At 38.9% G+C, this 19,661-nt stretch overlaps 1 protein-coding gene across 2 annotated transcripts in view; it reads right to left on the bottom strand.

Annotated features, from left to right (window-relative positions):
- The window catches only part of APBA2 (amyloid beta precursor protein binding family A member 2), a 36,072-nt gene extending 17,973 nt beyond the window's left edge, over nt 1-18,099 (bottom strand). For both annotated transcript variants that reach the window (XM_062501337.1, XM_062501338.1), the window contains exons 1-4: nt 17,131-18,099; nt 6,176-6,256; nt 4,947-4,983; nt 136-281 (exon numbers count right to left, since the gene is read on the bottom strand). In XM_062501337.1, coding sequence (XP_062357321.1) covers nt 136-281; nt 4,947-4,983; nt 6,176-6,256; nt 17,131-18,099 — 1,233 coding nt within the window. The remainder of the gene's footprint in view (nt 1-135; nt 282-4,946; nt 4,984-6,175; nt 6,257-17,130) is intronic.
- Nucleotides 18,100-19,661: the final 1,562 nt, after the last annotated feature.

The following is a 19,661-nucleotide window of genomic DNA, read 5'->3' as shown; positions in this document are numbered from 1 at the left end:
AATGGCATTTACAATACTGATCCATACTTACCTAACTGCACCTCAGGAGAGGTTTGAGGCTGCAGATTCTGCACCATTCAGGGATCAGCTGTTCAAGGATCAGAGAGTATTCTACAGCCCATAAAGATCCCCTACCTTGACACGACTCACTGCCTCCTGGGCCTGCATCATGCGGATGTTTTTGGAAGGGTTGCGCTCAGACAGCAGCTGGGTGGAGCCCAGGTAATTGGCTGCAAAGATGATTCCATCAATGAGGTCCTCAGGTTCACAAGGTCCTGGAACTGACAGAGGCATTTACAGTTACTGCCTTTCTGAGGAGCGAGGACATGAGAAATTGAATAATGGATATTGAGGCTTGAACAACCTTTCTAATACTGGGACCATGCTCACTGTCCTCTTTATTCGGCTGTTAAGCTTTACATCCAACTTTATTAGATTGACAGTAAAGAAGATTCATTCCAGAGTTTGGCTGAAATCTCTTGATAGTGAGCATTTTTTATTCCTCAACAGTTCTATAAATGTGCTTTGAGCTAGATCTACTTGATGACCTTCTAATGTATTTTTTTAAAGTATAAAAAAATCTTGTGTGAGGAGAAGAATGACACTGAAGGGGAATGTTAATTTAAAAAAAGGTATATTGTTCAGTGTTCCATTTATTTATAATCAAATCAATGTGGAAGATTATTATGTGGAAAATAAAAAAATATATGGCATGCTATGCTAGTTAAATGTACTGAAATAGTGGTTTACACAAACATCTTTTAGTGAGCTTTCCTATCCTTCATATTCCCATCTAATTTAGCAAGTCTTCCAACAGAATAGAAACATGATTAAAAGGAGTGACTTTCCACTTCAGGCAGTGCTGCTAACACTTATTCATCCCTGCAGATCTCAAATCCACCTGCCAGCAATCTCAATCCCCAGCCAAAACCCACAGTCTTTGTAATTCAATAGTCAAGGTATATAAACATGTAGATATATGTTTATACCAGTTCCTGTACTCTTCAGAGACCTGAGATTAACTAACAGTGCTCACACAAACTGGAGTAATTTGGTTTGCTATCGAACACCATAGCTCTAATGCTCAAAAGGATAATTGTATACCACAGAACACATTTGATTTAGCTCACATCTGTGCAAATCCAGTAATGCTTTAGATCTTCATTAGAACTCAGAATAGAATTATGTGGAATTTAAGATTCTTGAAGTATTGGGAAAGCATAATAATGTATCCTGACAATCTCCATTAGAAGTATGAAAACCCTCAAAGAAATCTTTGAGAAGCCAGTAATTTAGAAGTCACTAAAACTCTTCGTAAAGGCCAAGTCTTGCAATATCTCAAAAAACAATCTTTGTTCTTGCAGCCTTAATTCACTAAGAGAAGTCAAAGAAAATGAAAATTCCACAAGAACTCTGTTCCTGTATCACTGCTTCTCTTTGCTTACATGCCTATACCATTATGTTTTTCAGCAGATGGATGGTGTATTTTGTATGGTTCCTCTTCTGATAGTGTCATTCATTTGTCTCTTCAGGTCTATAACTTAGTCTCATACATCTGTACTTCTTCCAGAATGCAACAAAATACTAATGTGGCATGATATTGACATCTTGTTTCAAGGGCAGTAGATAGGGAAATTAATTAATGATGTGAATTTAATGTTAAGGTAGCAAAACTTCATTAGGTACCTGCATCAAGACACTCACTCAAAATTAAAGTAGCTTTAATTTTGTTTTCTTTCATTCACTTCGGGCTAAGTAAATGAAGCTAAATTGAATCAAGATTGCTTTAACTCTGAAATAGGCTTACCCACGTGTTTAAATCAGTTTAAGCAAACTCCCTTAGTAGGTAATTTAGATTAATTTTCTTGAAATGTTTGTGTCTGAAGACAAGTAAAACTGCAATTCTTAGTGCAAATTCTCATGCAATCATTTCTACATGAGCAAAACGCCCAAAGTATCTTTGGGGTCTGCGCAACCTATGGATGCTACAAAGGAAAAAAATCACTTCTTCTCATGTCTTGTCTGTTTGTGATAGCAATGGTGTTTTAAACTAATTTGTATAAAAAAAATTCCTGAGCATGGAGTGTTAAGCAATTTTACACTCCTAATGTTATTTATTTGGATTCCTTAAAGACTGAGGCTTTTTTGGTTGGATGTCATTGCATTGTCTCTTCATAGCTTTAAAAAATGATGTTTTGCAGAATCATTATACCAGCAAAAATGTCAGCTACATCATGTACAAATCAACAGCATGCAGAAAATGCTTACAGCAGTAGATAATACAGGAAAAAAAAAAGGTATGTTGGGCAGAAAACATTTCCAACATACATTTCCCATCATGAAGGCAATGTAAGCAACTGTCAGGTAAAACAAGACATCTCTTGGAAAGATGGAATGGTGCTGAAAATTGCCAGGGTCAAATTGGGTCACCTGGGTGTTTTCTTCCTTTATCTCTCTCTGCTTTAAATAATGCAAAAATGCAGACTTGGCTGAGGTCCCAGCTCATCAGAGCCCTGAAGTATGCCCTTGACTGCAAGCGTGTGTAAAGGTTTGCTGATGAGGAAGGGAAGAAGGAACAGGTTCCCAACATGAAGATTACTTTGATGTGAGCAAAGATTGTAATTTTATGTTAAATATCGGTGCTTAAACATTAGATAAGTATTTCTGAAAAATCTAACTGCAAATTTCTGCACTTGTCAAAGCTCTAGAGATTACTTGGTTTTCTGCTGATCCACTAGTGTAACAAATATAAAGATATTTCTAAACTAAGTAGACTAGATCCAAACATTTTTTTTTAATGTTTGCATTCATAAAATCAGAAAAAAAGAAAATTCAACCAAAAAAATGAACAATTTAGCATAACTGAATTCATTAATCTGTTGGGAATGCATTTTTACATCTACCTAACATCATGTAAGCCAAGGATTCAGACAGTATTTAGAGACTGCACTCTAAGCACAGAAGTTCACCTTCCTGCTGAACTGTCAGACTCTATGAAGTCACTGAGAGGCACAGCAGAAGATTTGTCATAAAGAGTAGATGGACACAGGGCATAAGTTACCTTCCAGAATGACCATCTACAACTCCCATTTTCTGATTTCTTTACTTCATGGTGCTTGTTACTGTGTAAGGGACTAAGATTTATGGTGATAGGACAGAGTGCAGAAAAGCCAGAACCACTGAACATAGAACTAATTACTCCTACGAGCATGTAGTGGTACTACTACTGAAACAATTCTAACAGCAAAGGACACTTAAATATGATAAATCAAAAGATATCTTTTATGTTCATATGTATGGCATATGAAAAATATTATGTATCAATAGAAACACAGATATAGCTACTGTAGTTAAGGAGTCATGCTGAAAGTGCTTTATACTGAATAGGAATATAACCAGAATATAAGCTCAGGGAACAGCAGTGTTAGCTGGCAGAATCTTTTATTATGTGCAGAAGGGTACTGTACTATTTTGGACTCTACATACAAATTAATAATAAAAACTATGTTTTTTTCTGAGTTCAGAGAGCAGTCATGTAAACTATCATAAGCTCCTAGTGAGCCATGTATTTATTTGCATTAGACAATGCTATGTAGTACCTGCAAAAAAAGCAGCCTAATAGGCAGCTTTTCCTCATATACTGTACCACTACAGAAAAAAAAAAAAAACAGAGCAAGCAAAATGATTGAACCAAAAAAAAGGTATTATATTATGTAAAGGATATCCTGAGCCCTTTCCAGCAGAGTAGGGAGCTGAGTGGTATGTAAAGAAAAGGACATAACCTTTTTATGCCAGTAAAATTAAAATGTGCAGTTGTATCTGCAGCAGCATGAGGGGGGAATTGTCTCGCTGGCTTTAAAGTTCCGTGCATGCTGGCCTTGCTTTATGCTTGTTCACTATACAATCACTATACAATCAGCAGATGCCCATTGCAAAGGATCAGCTTACTTTCTTGTCTCTGCCACCCTCGAGGAATGCATTTAAATGCACCTCTCTTTAGGGCCTGTTAGCCAGTACATGCCAAGTGTTCCATGTAATATCCCTCAGATGTCAACCTGAAGGGACAGTCTTTGAACTCTACATTTGTTCTAGTTCTTTAAGTAAATTACAGAAACAGAAAATGCTTGTCAAGATGGTGAGATCAGGAAATGAAAGAAAAATGTGTTGGACATCCTAATATTATTCTAAATTGCATTAAATTTTCCCTGAATAGAGAATGGCATTAGAAATTAAGTTTTGCACATTCTTTTAAGGCTTCCATTCTGTGTATTCATGACAGATCTAAGATATCCAATTCTTGAGTGTCCCACTGTCTTTTCTCACTTTACAGTGTAGTCATTTTCTTTGAAAGAAGAGCTGTGTGCATTTTCCCTATAAAAAGTTCTTCAGCTGTCTGTGAATCAGAGAATGGTAATGTTTTTCAGTACAATCCTGTTTTATTTCTGTTCACCTGCCTGTATTAATAAATTGACTTATTTTTCTTCAAACAGTATATGTAATAGCACTGCAGAAGAGATTGAAGAAACACGTGAAAGCTTTGCTCTCCTGAGCAGAGGGTTGGATTGCCATTGTTTGGTCACTTCAGGAGAACCTTTCCATTTGTGCTGACAGCTGAGGTTCCTAGAGTGCAATAATAGACCCTGAAGAACACAGGGCTCTTACACATTCATAAAGCTCCTGCTGGGGCCCACTTTTTAACCCCTTCCAGATTTGTAGCCATTCTTCATTTTCACCTGAATCCTTCTGGGAGCTCTACCTGCTCTTTTTTATCACCACTAGGCTCCCATTGCCATAAGGAGGGTGAAAATGTTGAATACTTCCATACTTGAACTTCTCAGCTGTGCTCTCTTGGGTTTGACTGGTTTTTAGAACTGTGATCTTTTATATATATTAAAGTATTTGCTTCTACTTTATTCTACTTTAACTATGGATGATGTGAAACTTACCATCAACAAAACTTGGAAAGGAAGACACTTTCTTTGTCTGTTGAGAAATAAAAATAATATAGCTGTAACAAAATAACTTTCACACAATGAAGTAAATTCTTATTATATTTAAACAGCTGACCACTGTCACATAGGCACTGTTTATCATACTGAACACATTACATTACAGTCATTAACCCAACCTTACTGGTACACAGTGCCCTATACTTGGGATTCTCAAAGTATTTTAAGGTCCCACCAGACAAAAAAATAAGGGAGGCAGGGGGAACACCATGAAAATGGCCTAGGAAGTCAGATGTCAAAGGAACAACACAAACCAGCAATTCCCAATACAATCAGTTGCCTACTAGATCACATTGCCTATTAGTGATATCCCAAATTTCCAATAAAGAACATTTAACAATGTTTTACAAAGCAAGATTCTGGGTCAGTGAATGAAAATGAATGCTCCTGACTTCTCAGTACATAGAATTACTCTTAATCTTAGCAGGGGCCATAACAGTGCTCCTCCTAAGCTACTGTCCCTAGTCTCAATGAACAGATACAGTCCTTCCATTCTTTGTTTTTTGCCATCCTCCTCAGTCATTCCCATTTCCAGGAAAGAGGCTGATTTCTCCATTATGGGAAAAGGCTTTAGAAATGTGCCTCTTGGTTAATATAAGAGGCTACAGGCTAAATGCATTATGGCTTTGAGATAGGAGATTTCTGCTTTTAAGTCTTAATTTCATTTTGTTGTGTCTAGCCCCAAGCATAACTCATTCTGCATTCTCTGATGTCTCTTTTACTCCAGTCTTCAGTGACAAGAGCAGGTCTGTCTATCACTGTGTCTCTTCACAGCTGACTAAGCCAGGACTGACACTGGGAGGGGGCGGGGGAGGAATGGAAGCAGAACATTATTTCTTTTGGATGCCACTTTTGCACTCCAATAATCCAAAAAGAGAACTTCTGAAGCATTTTTCCTACTCTGCATGTCATCAGAAAATTTTAGGTTTAGGTACATGCCATAGACAGTTACATAAAATGAATGAGGCAGCAAAAATTCACGGGTATAGTTCAAAGCCTTTTCAGAGTAGGCAGCTAATGGTATTTATTGTCAGTTCAGGAAAAGAAAGGGAGCCTGGGTTTGTGTGTGTGAGAGGGAGAAGGCTGACAGTGTGAGGGCTGCTTTCCCTGCTGGAAGCCTGGCTGCAGGGAGCCAGGCAGCACAACTGGCAGTCCCAGGTACCTACCTCGGGGGGATTGTTATTGTCAGCTGGGCCGTTGAGGTCTGAACGCTGCTGCTTCCTGGGCTGCTCTAAACCATTGCACATCTGCTGGAAAAAAATAAAGGCTTTAAAATATTTTTGTTTTCTGGAAAGCTTCAAAACAAAATAGAGATTTCATGGAAGTCAATGATGCAAAGATGATCTGAAAATTTTGACAGGATTAAATTAAATAAAAATTCACAAAACATTAACATATTAAACTCTATTTTATCATGTTCCCCATTACTTATCTGAAGTTATGTACAGTCAACATTCATTACTAGTATCAAAGTATGTGATACAGCAGTTGGAATTTCCTACTGTAATTCAGCAAATATCAGTTTCACATAAAAATGCTAACATGTTTAATTATAATAAAATATCTACTTTGATGAAAATAGGATGCTTAAATTATCATTAAGCACCAGTTACAGTACTGATTTAAATTTATTTTATGTCAATGCAATTTTTTCACATGAAATTAAGTCAAATGCTATCATGTCCAAGTAAATCAGAAAGCAAAGTCAGAATTTTTAAATGTGTTTATTCTCGGTATTGTACAAAATCAAAACAGCCCTAATGGCCATCTCTGATCTGAAAAACAGAATTCTATCACTGAATGAAGGATCCTGTGTTTGTAGGAGATACTTCATGGCATCTCCTTCCTCTTGGGCCAAGCAAATCTACAGGATGCTGGTAGTACATCAGACTTCTGAAGAAATTTGAAAGAGAAAATATAAAATCAGACCCAAAGAAAACAGTAAGCATTTTAAACTGTAGAACACTCCTTTTTGCCTGTTCCAGTAGTCTCAGGGGCAGAATTTCTTTTCCAGACCTGACCCGAGTCACACAAGACCGGCACCCGACCGGAGAGTGCCCATGTCCTGTAAGGACCAACAAAGTGACATTTTCATGGCTCAGATTTTCAGTGCTAAAATCTGGAAAACCAAGGGGATTTCAGGAACAAATTTTTATTGTTTAGGATATTTCATTCTCCCTTTTTTCTTAGTTTCCCTATAATGTATAAAAATGAGGGCCAAAATGCCCCACTGGTATTGTAAAGCTTCAGAAACAAAAACTTGTATCAACAATTGTGCAAATGGAAACCACCAATGCTAAATGGGAATGTAATTCCTTGGTTTCTGACCTTCAAACGCAGTATGCAGCTGTAGGCAAAGCAAGTCTTTATGCTCACCTCTAGACAAATTATTCCCTATGACTAATATTTAGTCAGCAGAACAAAATATACTGATGAAGCAGGCACATTAGAGCTCAGTAATGACAATTTTCAGGTAAGACAACATACACAAAGCAAAGAGTCAGCCAAATAGTAAGCAGGACTTTAAGAAAGAAACTACTATCTGAGATAGATAGATATACCCAGACTTGGGAAACTCACCATATCCCTGCTTATAAACACTCTTCTGTTTGAGACAAGACAAATCTAATTATATTGCATGGCTCAACTAATAGGGAGCAATCTGTATTGATGTACAGTGAAATATATTAATGAGGTAAACAAATATCTAGAGGACTTTATAATAAAACAAGTATAATAATCATACATTACTCCCTAAAGTAGCAGGCTTTAAATCAAGTATCCTTTAAGCAGGGATTATGACATGGCGACAATGAAGCTACATTAAACTCTAAATACTGACAGCAAGTACATTAATATGTACAAGAGAATGTCAGTATTTTTAAAGCTGTCAGTTCTGATTACCACACACTTGATGGAACTGCAAATGTACCTGCATGTAAAGAAAGAGATGTCTGCTTTGGTAAGCATCACCTGGGTGCTGTAACATTGAAACCGGTCTCTGCCTCAAATCTGCCATCTCAGTGGATTCAGTCAGCCCTGGGGATCATAATACCAATCATGCTCTGTGGTAATTGTTGTACATATAATTCCACACAGTTCTAATAAAAAAATCTGGCCAAACATTTGTATAGTTTCTCAGTTTTGATTTATCCAGAGGTGTACTGGAACTCCTATTTTCAGGATTTCAGGAACATGAACAAAGCTTACTTGTTCCCAGTCACATATGTAGTCTGGATGTTGTTATTGTGTACTTCCTGGTTCCAAAGAGAAGCCTAAGCAGAATTCACAATAAGTTGGGATCAATCACACCACCTCTACAAGGAACCTAACCAATGTGTTTTTCTTATTATTTGGTGTCCGAAAATGAAGGCCATTAGTTTTCCCCTCAGGGTTTCATCTATGTGCTTAGTAGCCTCAGACTAATTAGGCAGACTCTCAGGTACAAAGAATTCATCCATTCCTTTTAGGCATATTGGAGCAAACAATATGTTCCATCTCTGACTGATCTATTAAGGTTTTGCTATTTAAAAAGGTTGTGATGGAGAGGGAAGGGTGTCACTGTGAGCACTTCTTGCAAACAAAACTGTAACATCACATTACTGAGATCTTCCTGGCTTTGGAGGCAGCACAGCCTTCAGCAGCAGCCCATGTAAGGGCAGCTGTGCCTCAGACCTTCCGTGCCCAACAACTGCCTGCAGAAGTACAGGGAGAAGGGCTTCCCTTTCTCTCCAGGAGATTTACAGAGTCAAAGGACAGATCTATGCAGAGTAGGCATGGCTGCATCTCCCATCCACAGCTACAAAAAATGTAGTCTTGGATGTCTGGATGGAGATGCTTCTAGACCAAGGATGAAGGGACTGTTTTGGAGCTTCTTTATAGTATCATTTTTAGAAAATATAAATTTCTGATATTCATTGTGGTTGGAAATCGGTTCATACTCCTGCCTGACCTGACTAATGTGAAGTAAATTATCATACTTGATGCTTGCTTTCTTCATGTTTCTTACAGAGTTTCCAGTTTATATTGGTGTTGGGGGTTGGTTCTTTCCCTTTTCCCTCTGTGGAATTTTCCCCATTGTCATGCTAAGTTGACTGGGCCCAGGTGACAAGGGGGAGGAGAGAGAGAAAAGAGGGAAACCCCTCGATATCCAAACATCCAGAAGAGGAAGCGGAAGGCTCTGGCTCTCCCCATTTCCCCCTGGAGTTTGGACGAGAAGGACGATCGCTGCCTCAGCCCCATCCCTGCCATCCCAGCATTGGGGACCATCCTCACTGCTGTGGGACCCTGCCCTGCTGCCTTCTCACTGTAACCTGCCACCATCCAGCACTCTGCTGAGCACCAGGACCCACACCGTGAGCGGAGAGCTCTCTCTCCATCTCTCTCTCCCCCTGGGACAGCTCTGCCATCACCCCCAGCCCTCCTGCAGCTCTGCGGGACCCGCCCGCCCCCAGCACCGGGAACTGCAGCTCAGGGAAAAGGTGCCTGCAGCCAAAAAACACTGGGACTGAGTTACTGTTCTGGTTGTGGGTAATTTCATAGCTGCTGTTGTTCTTGTTTGTCTTGTTAGATATACCAGTAAAGAACTGTTATTCCTACCTCCATATCTTTGCCTGAGAGCTCCCTTAGTTTCAAAATCATAATAATCTGTAGGAAGGAAGGATCACATTTTTCAGTTCAAAGGGAAGCTTCTGCTTTCCTTAGCAAACACCTGTCTTTCAAACTAGGACAATTGGTGGTTTGAGTGTTATGACAGCTAGAAAAATCACATTTGAGAGAAACACAAGGTATTATAATTAGTTTATATCCTGACTTGAAATTTAGAATAGGGCCTAAAACTAAACCAGAAATTTTGAACTGACTGCATACTAACACAGGGGCACAGCTATATTAACGATCTCTTACCCTAGGATAAGATTCTGATAAAAGATTGTGCAATGCAAAGATATAAAAACATTACAGGTGTAGTGTTATTAATACTTTTCCCTCTGAGCAAGTACTGAGGCAGGGTCTAGCATGTAAAGAAACACGTAGCAGCAGAAAATCTCTTTTTTAGGCTGAGAGGAAAATCAGACTACTTACTTGACATCACTTGAAGCACCTGTGGAATTTTTCTCAGCAAGCCTGAAACTCCACCCATGTCCTGGCCAGCCCTGTGATGGTTAATTACCAGGCCTGGTAATTACTTGGGGCCCCTCCCAGGAACCCAGACCATGTTTATGACCCCTTGCTGCAGCAGAAAGTCCCTTGTAGCTGCAGCTGGGGGCTGGTGAGCAGTGAGTTTTGCTCTTCTGTAACACCTGGCTGTTTGCTCCAGTGTGAGCTGTTTGTTTTGTCAGTCAAGCACTCATCTCACCAGCACTGGTCCTTCTCACAGCTGTTGCCTGTGGTCCTGAGTACTGCTGTGGTGCTCAGCTCTGATGAAGCACTTTCCTACAGGGGAGGGTTCTCCAAAGCAGCAGGTTACTCCCTTCCCTGATTTATTCAGAATTTGTCTGAGAGAAAAGCTCAAAGGCACGGTAATGCTTTGTTAGTATGATGAAAGACTTAAATAATGAACCTTATATTTCACACCTGGCCATCTCTTTAGCAGCAGTGCTGTTTGACATTAGCAAATAATGTGTTCAGAGACCAGAATACTGGCTTATATATTCTGAAGCTCATCTTGAAGATAACTAAGCTTTTTGGAAAAGAGATATTTTGTGGTGGGTTCCAGTTGAAAGAGGTTCCTTGTTGTAGGCTCTAAGGAAAAATAATACCAACCTTCTTAGGAAAGAAATGTTTTGTGGTAAATTTACAGAATTGTTACGACCTGACTGACCTTTCAGCCAGGTCTGTCATCTCTTTCTAGAACAAAAGCAAACCAGATGGATCTTATGTTTGCCACTTAAAGACAAAACTTCACTTTTTGCTTTCTGTGATGTATGGTTTTCTGCTGACAGTTTTTTCTGTGATGTGTCCTCACCGTAAGGTACATCTAAAACATCCTTTAAAAGAAGAGGTGGTAATTTAGTATGAAGTCTGTTATGGCAGTCCTATTCTTATTAAATTACACAAGTGAAATAACCTCCCTTCTGAAGGCTGCTGATGTGTAATGGAATGGCCTAATGTACCTCCCTGAGCACTGCATTAGTTATACTTAACATAGTCAGGAAGAGCAGTTTGGCCCAGCAGATACTCTTACCAAGATAGGCTCTGAGTAAGGCAGCTCTTGACTAGCTGAAGATTTTCTGATCATGATCACAGGAAAAAAGGTCAGACTTCACACTCTTCTCTCACAAAGATTCCATTACTTATGTGTTACTTTAGTGTAGTGCTAGTACATGTCAGGAGTGAAGAGAAAAAAAATTCTGATGAGTAATTCCAAGTAAGTAAGTCAAGTTTGGGAAAAGAGGAGTCAGAGTAAGTTGAGAGATCTAAGCATTCCACAAAATATTTCAATACTCTATCAAATTTCAATAGACACTAAAATAATTGCCAATTTATTTTTACCACCTCAAAGAACCGGTTTTTTTCTTCTTTTGTCCTTGCATATATTTAAAATTGAGAACCAGCCATGATGAGTTTGAGAGAAACAACTCTGCTGATCTTAGGGAGATGTAATTAGGAGCACATGCTGCCTTCTGATTTAAACGTCCTGAGAAGACTTTGTTGCTAATGTATCTTTAGGCAACACACATTGATTTGCTGTCAACTGAGTCAGCAGCTGACTGTTTTCAATAAGTACTTGGTTAGTTTGGGAACTGTTACTTGGTAAGAGCTGTTTATTACTATTTATTACCTCTGCCCCACGGCTGCCTAGAACACACAGGAGAATACAGAAACCTTCTTTAATAATCTTAATTTACACCCATTTGTGTTTTCTACAAACTCTTTTCACAATACCCAGACTGACTTCCAGCAAGACATTCCTAAGATAAACATTTTCTAAACTGTTTGTCATCTTAGTTTCTTCACACTGTTTTAAAGGTGAAATCTTTTATGGACAAAAGACTCCTGAACTTGGACTCTGCAGCAACACTGTCCCCATCCTGAGAGTTGGAAATAAATATTTTTGTCACTACTGAGCTCTACCAGCACAGGAAAGGGAAACACAGTAGCAGCATTGATGTATGCAAAGCTGTTGGAGGGGGGGGGGGAAGAGAGAAAATACAATGGCTTCATTAAATTTCCTTTCACAAATTTCTGTAGGGATCTTTTGTCAGTCTCTGGTTGTCCATGTTGAAGAAGGACACAGCCTATATGAAAGTTGTGAAAGCAGACTGACGTGAAGGAGCTCCTGGTGGCCCTACTAGGGCAGTTTGTATAAGCACATTTGGTTAGGTCCTCAGAGGTATGACAGTGTTATGAAAGAACGATTGAGAAATGAGAAGCAGTAGGATTCAGAGTCACAGGCAGCATCATTAAAAAGCAGACTTCCCTCTGAGGTCCTCCTTTGTAAAGGAGGCAGATTCCATGACAAATTCCTGTTTCTTCAAAAGGGTAGAATTGGGGTAGGGTGTTAGTGCTGTTAAAAACATTTTCTTTTATTGTTGGTAAATAAGGTTTGTTTGAATAAGGTAGGAGAGGACACATTCTCAAGAGTCTGAAATCTACCTAGAGTAGACATCAGGAACAAGGGCTGATTAGCCTGTCAGTGCTCAAGTGTTAAGTCCCACAGTCATCTTCAGCCCCTACCCAGCAGAAATAACTCTCAGCCATACCAGTGCCAGTGTTTCAGGGGAGAGGATCCTGGCTGGGATGAACGGAGAAAACTCTGCCACATAGGAGGTTCCAGAGAGCCGTAAATTGATTAGTGCCAAAGACATATTCCATTGTTTATTATTTCAGCGGCTGTCCAGTGTTTTGCTTTTTGCTTCATTGATTCCACAATTCTTTAATGATGTTAATTCTGCACATGCAAAAGGAGAAATTGAAGTTCGAAATGCAGGGGGTGGCAGGATGGGGCTGGGACTGCCCCATGCCATCCTGCTGTGTGGGAAGGAAGCAGGACAGGGTATGTTGCAGTGAACTGGAGAGAAGCATTTTTGTGATTTCAGCTTTGGTTGAGACCAAGACATTGTTCGTATTTTGTGCAGTACAAACACACATTTGCAACAGGTGATTACTCTCATTTTTCACTTGGTAAAGCCATTCCTGTTTGGATATTATGAGTATGCCAAACCAACAGTATTGTAGGTAACTGCTACTACTGTAGTAATAGTATTGAAGCAAATCTAACAGCATTCCAAAAAGCAACTACTTTTTCACAGGAGTACTATATACATTTAAAATTTCTGAATGTACAGTATGCTGCTGTCAGCTGAAGGAGTCATTCAGTTCATCTTCTTCCATCCAAGGATATACCTTGGATACAAACAGTTAATTAATATTTGTTATATTAAAAACTGTGGTAATTCAGGAGAATTACATCAGTAGCATGTCTGACCATATTCAATTTCTCTGCTACAGGTGAAGCTATATGAAATTAAATTAGAATCAGAAAAAGAAAATTTCTTCCTGTGATACTTTAACAGTTAGCTAAGAGATGACCAAGATGTCAAATGAGTGTGTAGAAAACTCCTAGCTTGAGGCAGTGCTAAATTTGAGTTGTTATAAAATACCCAAAATAGTCACTTTAACTTCACAGATATGATGCCTTTCTTAAATAACATAAGTATGAAAAACCTGCAAGGAATAAGAGCTGTGCTAAGAAGTGAGTTGGAGCACATATGCACTCTAAATGTATTCTAGGTTTCCCTCAAACTTTTCTACTGCTAATCATTGCCTTTAGTCCTTCCCTAAAAGTATCTACAACTAAAGGCAAATCAAGCCAAGCTCATATATCCCTGAAGTTTCCAATCCTGTATTTAAGACAGGAGAGTGGCCCACATGGAAAGACAAACAAGATGCTTACTTTCTTTCCCCTTCTCTGTAAATTGTTGGGTCTTTCTTTAAAAAAGTGACTGTTTTCTGGGGCAAATCTAGCAACAGGAACCTTTAAAATCACATTTGTTTACTTGTTATTTAGCAAATGTCTTGCAAACAGAATGTTAGCACCTGTCATGAGCTAAGAATTAATAGCTGTGCATTTTAAAGGAAAGTAAATATTATAAGAAGCAGTAATTATACCTGTGTGAGGCAGTGTGGAGGAGCATGAAAAAGCTAAACATAGCATGCTATGTCCATAAAACAACAAATGCACCTTCCTGCTTGCTCATTGTTTACAAAAACTGACGTAACACTTATCTTGATTTAACCTAGACCCATTCAAATCTATGCTTATTTAAAGACAATCGAGGCAAAAAAAGTGCTCTATATGCAATACATATGCCTCTGTCACCTCTTTCAGCATGATATTTTGTACTGTGAGATGCACACTTACAATAACAGATCTTTTAGCAAGGTGACAAAACCAAGGCTCTTTTAAGCAGCTTCTCTGCAAACAGTAAGTTTAGCATACAGATGTACTGCCAATAGCCTTGGGGATTTTTCCCTTTCACTATGGAAGAAATTGTATTATTGTAGTTGGTTTAAATATTGTAGTTAAAATTATGGCTTGGTTTCACAAATGAGACACAGGTTAATTTAGGCAGTACTCTAATTCTATCCAACCCTTTGACATTTCATTGTAAATATTAAAAGAATTGAATGCCCGAGAAGAAAAACAAAATCCTCTGCATTTATTTAAATTCTTCCAGGTCCAGTATTAATGCTAAACATCCAACCACATCTTGTGCTAAGGACTTTTAAGGAGGTATTAAAAAAATAAAACTAACTTAGGCAGAAATGGGTACTGAACTCTTATTTTAATGCCCTCACCATGAGCCTGATTCGTGGGTAAAGCTGAAAATGATTACCTGAAGTAAGTGAGAAGAACACAGCAAGATAAGACCAGGCTTGTAATGACACACACATTCAAGTAATGTTTGCCAAAGGTTATTGAGCTTGTTTTTCACCCTTTCTTTTGCATCCCTGAAGGCTTGGGGTGGGTAGAGGGAGAATTACCTCAATTGTGAGCCTCTGTATCTCTGTAAGAAATAGCATTTCACAGCTTTTTGCCTTGGAGGCTTGTGCTTTTCTCTTCAGTGAAATATCCACAGCAGCTGTGCCTTGTTGCCTTTCTTATAAATGAAATGCGTGCCTTGTCACCCAGTTTGTTTAGCCCGATCTGGAGTAGATACCTGTACTGCTGTTTGAAGAAATGAAACACTGGTACTGCCCAGTGTTCTCTGTCCATTAAGACAGGAGTTCATGGCTGCTATTAAAAGTGATGGTATAAGCTCAGTGGCTGCATCCATCCTGGGCTTACCTAGCACAGCAGTGCTTCCCTCGTTATTAAATAAGATGAAGGCATTGGTCCAAGACTGACAGGAAATAACAATCAAAGCTCAGACTGGCAGTTCAGAAATACCTAGGTGCTTTTGTTTTTTTTTTTCACACCCGGGCAGTTATACCAATATCCAGGTGTTACACAACCCTCAGCTGTTAGGAGTCTATTTAAAATGACAAAGGTACAATGCAGTTTAGCTCAAGTTCTGATAAATAATTCTGAACAACAAAAAGTTGTCAAAATCACAGTACTCTTCAAATATTGTTTTGAATAGGTAATCATTCCGTGGTGGGGAGGGGTGGAATCTGACAGTTACTTAGCCAAGCCTTTCTTATTCAGGAACTCCTCTTGTCTTTTGTTCTGCAAATATTTTGAGAACGTGCAAGGAACAATATTCCCAGTAGTAGCTGCTGGGAGAAAGACCATCACTAAGTCAAAAACATGCTACCTCAACCTCTGTGCTCCCAGCCAACACCTAGTAGCTGTTCAAACCATTCAACATCAGCAGTCTTATTCACTAAGGGACTTTTATGCTGGCAGTGGGGCACTGAATATAATAAGTTGCACAATTTGGCTATAATTATACTTCTGGAAATAGAATGTGGTAATGAATATTAAAAACTTGCTGCAGATATGGGAAATCTGAAAATATCCCCCTAAGACTTTTTTTTTTGTTCACAATTATAATGAAGGTCAACCTGTTTCATCAGCATAGACTTAAACATTTGATTTCTTTTTACTGTTTTTCAGAGGAATTAATGTATTTTAATGAAATTGCCTAGACTAAATTGTTTAACTGTGGGGCACTTAATTATAGAAAATCCTATTTACAGAGTGATAAAGCTGAAACAGGAAACCTAGGCATGCAAAGTTTAATAAAGCATTTTAATTAAAGATTAGGCAAAATAATTAATTTATCCTTATGAATTTGTTATCCAAGCACACACGTTATGTTTTACCTCTTTTAGACAGATCTGTTCATTGCACAGGATAACTAATATTCAACAGCATATAATTTTAGAGATGCAAAGTCAAGGCTTTAAAATTACATTAGGGAATGAGATATGTCTCTCTAAGAAGTAACCACATTCAAATTTAAACTTCAGGGAAAAAAGTCACACCTCTTTTCCTTTACAAAAGCTTGAGCTTCATTTTTAGATTCTCTTTGTCTGGCACTCAGCATTAGAACAAGAAAAGATCATGCACAATTTAAATTAACTTCTACATAATTCTTGTAATAAAACTGCTTAACAGCATTTTTGGTAAGGGTAAAACTCCTATTTCTTCTTCCTTGTCAAGGTCAAGATATGTCCAGCTAGTAAAAAAACCACAGAAATATGCAGGCACTTCTTGAAGGTTCTTTTAACATATACAGTATCTACATTCAACATGCATTCTACCAAAAACAGAAAGTTACCAACTACTAAGGCAATGGTAGAGGAACCATTAATGGGAAAAAAAATTCAACTATTTCAATGCTGACCCCAGTTTTAAGTTTCTTCAGAATGTAACTGCAGAATGAAATAGTGTAAAGAAACTGGTTTTGTCCCATCCATCTGGAATACCTTTGTTTGAATTGTCTCTTTTCTGTGCAAAATCTCTTTGCTAGATCTCTACATATGATGATTACATTTAGCACCTCTTTCTAAACACAATGTGATTATGTAAATGCAGTTACAGTAAAATTTTAAGTATTGCTAATGCATTTACATAATAATATATATAAAAATATTGCTAATTATGTTGGAATAACTAATGAAACACTGGCATAATCCCTCTGACAGTCTGGTTAAAAAAAGCACCTCATACCTGCTCCTGTGGCCACTTCTGTCTGTCCTCTGGGGATCTTGACTTTGCTTTAAAACCTCGATGCACATCTCCACTGTGCTTAGAGGCAGACGGGATATTCAGTGATTTTGGCCTCCCCTCGTGCCTGTTAGCACTGTGAACAGCTTCTCCCTTTGAACAAGTCTCTTTGTAGTCATGTGCCACGTTTTCAGTCCCAGAGTGCTCTGGACTCATCTCTGTTGTACTGTTAATACTGCTCATGCTCATACTCATTTTGATTTCTGCTACAATCTGATCAATGTCCTCTTCCTGCTCTTCCAGCTCTGCCTCCTCTTTTCTAGAATGGTATGGTGATATTCCCTGTGAATTTCCATTAGCCTCTGCTGGGTAATAGTCCGGATAGTCACCTTCACTTTGACAGTACTGTACATTTTCTTCTTGGTCTTGGATCTCCAAAGATGATGCTTCATCCTCCAAAATCCGAATGCCATTATCTTGACCTTCCTGCCAGTCTTGCCTGTCCATCACCTCATTTTCATCTTGGTGCTGAATTTTACCTTCAGCCCACTCTTCTACAGCTTCCTGACAATCATCTGTTTCAACATGGTGTTCCTCATGGGGAGCATACTCCTCCCCATTGCAGTCCATTCCTTCTAGGTAACTGTCATCCTCTGGACAGTATCTGATGTAGTATGTGATCCCCTCCTCTTCTTCTGGCAAGCCTTCATCATAGTCCTCCTCCTCGGAAGTGTTGTTTACATAGTCAGAGCTGGAGTCGCCATCTCCACTGTGGTCATTGCACTCATGTTCCACAGGGGTAGGGCTACCTGGTCTGACAGTTGCTAATTCTGCCTCTTTTTCTGCATAATCTTCAATAGGAAGGCCACTTTCTTCATTTTCAGGCTCCCTGTTGTGAGAAGAAGTCGGGCAAGCTCTGGCTCTGTGATCCAGCATGCTGGCTGTAATGCTTTGATGTTTCCTGTTTGCCATAGCCAGCTCCTTACATGACAATCATTTCCAGCAATTACTGCAGGGAAGATGGGAAAACACACATTCAGGAAAAGGTCATCAGCAGAGAACAGTGATTTTAATAGGAAGCAAACTGATAGATTCATTTGGTAAAAAGCCTGTGTTTGTAGATTTTTGACCAAATTAAAACAGCTAACTTATGTTTATGCTGTGGAATCATGAAATCAAAGTAATAGGTTGCACTCTGAAAGGAACAGATAAAGAGAAGGCTCTACATTTATGCTAAATGTATTCAAGTGCAGGCTCTCTTCTGTCAATTTGACAGAGAATTAATCCTGAACCTTGAAATTAGTTTTCAATTTCTCTTTCTTGCCAGTAAGGGGTCATGCTTTGATCGCTATGCAGTAAACGAGACCTCTTCAATTTTCAGCTTAGGCATTTCTTTACTGTGTACTGAAGGCAAACATTTAGAATCTGACCTTCTCTTACCAAAACTAAAGGAAAATAACTCCATTAATTTGGCAGTCACATAGTGAGCTTAAAGATAATGCATTGGTATTAAAAGTGTTATTTCTAAAAAAGCACTTGCTGGTTTATTAGCCCTTTCTAGCTGGATACCATGAAGTATCTCCCATTTTTAAACCAAATACTGCTTTTAGAATAGATTATTTCAGTTGGAAGGGACCTACAACAATCATGCAGTGCTGACCAAGTTAAAGCATGCTTTAAGGGCCTGGTCCAAATGCCTCTTTAAACACTGACAGGCTTGGACATTCACTTCCACTGGAAGCCTGTTCCAGCACTTGACCATGCTCTCAATAAAGAAATGCTTCCTAATGTCCAGTCTGAACCCGGTGTGATACAGCTTTGACCCATTCCCAAGCATCTTATCACTGGATACCTTCTTTGGAGAGAAGTTCAGCACGTCCTTTCCCACTTTCCCTCTGGAGGATGCTGTAGAGGGCAATGAGGTCACCTCAGCCTCCTTTCTACAAACGAGACAATCCCAAAGCCCTTTGCAACCCCTCAAATGACACCTCCTGCCAGCCCTCTCACCAGCTCTGCTGCCTTTCTGTGCACACATACAAGAGCCTTCATATCTTTCTTAAATTATGGGGTTGAGAAGTGCACACAGCACCCAGGTGAGGCAGCATCAGTGCTGAATGCAGTGGGATAATCCTCTCTTCTGACCAGCTGGTCACAGTGCTTGACAGAGCCCACTATGTGTTTTGCTCTCTAGGCTGCCAGAGCATGTTGCTGAGTCCAGAACTGTTGTCAACCAGCACCCCGGAGCAGAACCTGGCATTTAGACTTGTTAAATTAATCATGGCCCAATGCCCCAGTCTATCCAGATCCCTCTGCAACATATCCCTCTGTTTTTCAAAGTCTAATCTCTATTCCAGGTAAAAGACACATTTACAGTAAAATCTCACTAATTATTTCTGCTAAACAATTGTACTATTTAATTTATTTTCTTTTCTAAATATTGGATTCTAAATAAGCAGAAGTTATATGAACTGTATGAAAATAGTTAAAGAAAATAGCTAATTTTAGACAGGCTTGACAACCATGATCTGCTGCAT

The sequence above is a fragment of the Cinclus cinclus genome, chromosome 13, assembly GCF_963662255.1.
Source record: "Cinclus cinclus chromosome 13, bCinCin1.1, whole genome shotgun sequence".
Lineage (NCBI taxonomy): Eukaryota > Metazoa > Chordata > Aves > Passeriformes > Cinclidae > Cinclus > Cinclus cinclus.
This window is presented reverse-complemented; position numbering and strand designations above follow the sequence as displayed.